Consider the following 4,128-nt stretch of genomic DNA (forward strand, 5'->3'; position numbering starts at 1 on the left):
GCTCTGCGCACTCCCCGCGCCGCTTATCGCCCGGGGGGGGGGGTGCGGGGGGCGGGGGCGCACGCAGCGCCGCCCGAGGCGCGGGGGGCGGCGGAGCGGGGCTGGCGGCGGCGGTGCGGCATTGCCTCTCCGCGGCGGCCCCTCTCGTGCGCCCCGCGCCGCCCCCGCCCTCCCCGGCGCGATCCTCCGGGAGCACCAGAGGCCCCGAACGTCGTCATCTGCTGCTGTGATTAGTGGCACCGCAATTCCGGCTGCTGCTGGAAGTTTGGGTGGCCCAGGGACACCGTGTCGCCGAAAGACATTTGGATTGCGACATTCTGACCCAGTGACTACATAGTCATTTCTCTTCAGCCCTTCGGGGAGCGCATTCCAAGTGGCCCCTTTTCGGGGCAACCTCCCAGCGGGGCCGAAGGGTCCCCCGCCCCCGCCCCACCCCAGGCCACTGAGCGGGGAGCAAACAAGTCTCCAGATTTTCCTACGGGACTGAAGTTTACCCACCGCGAATTCGCTTTCTCTGGTCCAAACCAACTGCACGGTCGGTGGAAAAGCAGGAAAAAAAAAGAAAAAGAAAAGAAAGAAAAAAGGGGAGAAAAAAAATAATAAAGCCACGTTCACGTTCCTGCACCGTAATGACGCGCCGGCGAAGCCAGGGAGGCGCATTTCCAGGCCGAGGAACCCCCGGCCGCCCCGCACCCCGGCGCCCCTCCCCCACCGCGGCTGGCCGCGCCGCTCCGGGAAGACGAAGCTCTTGGCCCGAGTTGTTTTTCCTTTCCGGTGGCCCCGATCAGGTGTCCCCGCCCGCCCGCCCGCCGCGCGCCGCCCCCGCGCCCGCGCCCCCTCCCGGCCCGGCCCCTCCTCCCCCGCCCCCCTCCGGGCTGGACCGCGGATGGTACGTTCCGCACGTGAGCTGGTGCTGGTCTGGCCGGGGACGCGCGTGCCCTGTGGCCAAACACTGCCCGGAGTGAGAGCGAACTCCCGGCGCAGCGGGGCCGGCCGAGTGTGCGTGCGTGTGTGTGCGTGTGCGAGCGGGCGGCGAGCGGGCGCGGTGGGAGGGGGACCAACTGCTTCACACTTTGAACACTGCACTGAAGAGGGAGAGGGAGAGAGAGAGAGACTGGAGACGCACAGATTCCCCCCCCCAAGAGCTCTCAAGGCTACGGTCCCACAGATTCTAGGACAGAGCCCCCAAAAATCGAAACAGAGGACACGGACAGCGGTGGAACATGGACGAAGGAATTCCTCACTTGCAAGAGAGACAGTTACTGGAACATAGAGATTTTATAGGGTAAGGTGCACGCACCCTTGCCAGTATCAGTCTCGGCTTCAGTTTGATTTTTTTTTTTTTTTTTAAATGCTGCTGCTTCTCCAGAAAGTGGTATGGAGCGGGCGAGGGCAGAGCCCCTCCCCGAATGGGTGCCTGATGCTGATTTCTGTTTTGCAGACTGGACTATTCCTCTTTGTATATGTGTAAGCCCAAAAGGAGCATGAAGCGAGACGATAGCAAGGTAAGTGTAAGTTTCCGATGTTCCCCATAACCTGCCTGGATAGTTAATTGGGGCTATTGATTTCACAGCGGAGCTCTGCCCGCAAATATATTCCAGCCCCTGAGCTTCCCCAACTGTGAATTTTAAGTGGTTTGCTGGATACTCTCAGGGGGAGATTAAACATCATACCTGAATTTAAATTGCATTTCGGAAGAACCCAGAGGAAAAAGATTTCTTGGGCATAATGTATCGCATAGTATATCTTTGGGAGCGGCGGGGGGTGGTGTTCTAGCCAGTAAATGAATGTTCAGCTTATTGTTTTCTCTCTTCCATGACTCTCGCGTATTAAGGATACCTACAAATTACCGCACAGATTAATAGAAAAGAAGAGAAGAGACCGAATTAATGAGTGCATCGCTCAGCTGAAAGATTTACTGCCTGAACATCTGAAGTTGACAGTAAGATGCACATTTTCATTCTTTGCTGCTCTCCAAGGGCATGTTAATCACCTGGTACTACTCCCAGAGACTTAAGAATAAATGTAAATAGCAGATTCTTCCCAAGTTGGGCTGGAGTCTGAAGTTCCCCCCCAAACTCAAAGAGTAGGTGTTTCCAAGGCCAGGCATCCTGAATAGCCTGTCTGGGGAAGGCTCCGGAAGCCTATAGGACCAGTCCTTTCCGCGTGCCGGCTCGAGTTGCTGTGCTCGGTGGACAGCCCGCCGAGCCCAGTGTGTGCTTTTAAGTAATCAAGTGCCCCGTTCTTTTTCGCACCGTTGCAGACTCTGGGGCATCTGGAGAAAGCCGTAGTCTTGGAATTAACTTTGAAACACTTGAAAGCTTTAACAGCCTTAACCGAGCAGCAGCATCAGAAGATAATTGCTTTACAGAATGGTAAGTCCGATCAGGGAGGCCGACCCACCCTCGAGGAACTCGGGCAGCCCCCCCCACCCCCCCGCGGCCGCGTGGGGGCTCCTCCCCACCCCCCCACCCCCGCCCTCCGCGGGCCCGGGGCGCGCTCGCGCTGGTGAGATTGCCGATCCTTCCCCTTCCTTGGAGAGCGCCCAAGGCCCGTAGCATCCTGGGGGCTTTCGGCGGCGCCCGGAGGAATCCGATTTTTATTTAAAGTGGCGGCTGCACGCGCCTCGTCCCCGGGTTCCTCAGCCGGGAGCCGAGCGCCCCCCTGCTCCCCGCGCCCGCCTCCCCCTGCCCTCGCCAGGCAACCGGTGGATGATATCACTGAACGCCGCGGCAGAGGCGAGGTCCCCGTAGTCGGTGCAGGGCCCACGTGACAGGCAGATGTGTTCACGTCGGTATTTTGCTTCTTGCCTCCGCTCCTCTGCCCCCCCCGCCCCCCTCCCCATCCTAGGGGAGCGAGCTCTGAAGTCGCCCATTCAGTCCGACTTGGACGCGTTCCACTCGGGATTTCAAACCTGCGCCAAAGAAGTCTTGCAATACCTCTCCCGCTTTGAGAGCTGGACGCCCAGGGAGCCGCGCTGTGTCCAGCTGATCAGCCACTTGCACGCCGTGGCCGCCCAGTTCCTGCCCGCCCCCCCGCTGCTAACTCAACAGGTCACGCTGAGCAAAGGCACCGGCGCGCCCGCGCCCGCCGCCCCCGCCGGCTCCGCGGCCGCCGCGGGGCTGGAGCGCGCGGGGCCCAAGCTGGAGCCGCTGGCGCACTGCGTGCCGGTCATCCAGCGGACTCAGCCCAGCGCCGAGCCGGCCGCCGAGCACGACACGGACACCGACAGCGGCTACGGGGGCGAGGCCGAGGCCCGGCCGGACGCGGGGGCGAGCCGCGTGGCCATCAAGCAGGAGCCCCCCGGGGAGGACTCGCCGGCCCCCAAGAGGCTGAAGCTCGACCCCCGCGGCGGCGGCGCGGGCGCGGGCGGGGGCGGCCCGGGGGGCGGCGCGGCGGCGGCGGCCGCGCTGCTGGGGCCCGACCCGGTGGCGGCGGCCGCGCTGCTGAGACCCGACGCCGCCCTGCTCAGCTCGCTGGTGGCCTTCGGCGGAGGCGGGGGCGCGCCCTTCGCGCCGCCCGCGGCCGCCGCCCCCCTGTGCCTGCCCTTCTACTTCCTCTCGCCCTCGGCCGCCGCCGCCTACGTGCAGCCCTTCCTGGACAAGAGCGGCCTGGAGAAGTACCTGTACCCCGCGGCCGCCGCCCCCTTCCCACTGCTGTACCCCGGCCTGCCCGCGGCCGCCGCCGCCTTCCCCTGCCTGTCCTCGGTGCTGTCGCCCCCGCCCGAGAAGGCGGCCGCCGCCGCGCTGCGAGCGCACGAGGGGGCGCCCCCGGGGCCGCGGCTCCCCGCGCACCCGGCCGGCCGCGCCCGCCTGCCCTTCGCCGGCGCCCGCGAGCCCGGGAAGCCGGAGGGCGCCGCTCAGGAAGACCCCTCGCCGCCGGGCGCGCAGAGCCCCTGAGTCCTGGCCCTGCCCTCGAGGGTTCCCGCGGAGACCCCGGTTCGTGAGCGCCGACGCCCCTCGCGTTTCCAAGGGAGGAAGCGTACCAGATGCACGGCCGGCTTTTTACGAAACAACACAAACACAGGTGGTGTGTGCGCATCTGGCGTCCCTGTTCTGCTCACCCCTCTCTCCCCGTCCCCCGCACACGCTGACACCCCCCCCGCGCCCCCTCCCCCCGCTCCAACCC

General features: G+C 64.6%; 1 protein-coding gene across 1 annotated transcript; it reads left to right on the forward strand.

The window, feature by feature from the left end:
• Window positions 1-230: 230 nt before the first annotated feature.
• On the forward strand, window positions 231-3,899 carry BHLHE41 (basic helix-loop-helix family member e41; the record flags this gene model as incomplete). Its single annotated transcript, XM_084254673.1, has 5 exons — window positions 231-1,285; window positions 1,442-1,505; window positions 1,835-1,942; window positions 2,264-2,375; window positions 2,851-3,899. Exons 1-5 carry the CDS (start codon window positions 1,224-1,226, stop codon window positions 3,897-3,899), a joined length of 1,395 nt encoding a protein of 464 aa, XP_084110799.1. The 5' UTR covers window positions 231-1,223.
• Between the last annotated feature and the right edge of the window lie 229 nt (window positions 3,900-4,128).

This window comes from Talpa europaea, assembly GCF_964194135.1.
Source record: "Talpa europaea genome assembly, chromosome: 15".
Classification (NCBI taxonomy): domain Eukaryota; kingdom Metazoa; phylum Chordata; class Mammalia; order Eulipotyphla; family Talpidae; genus Talpa; species Talpa europaea.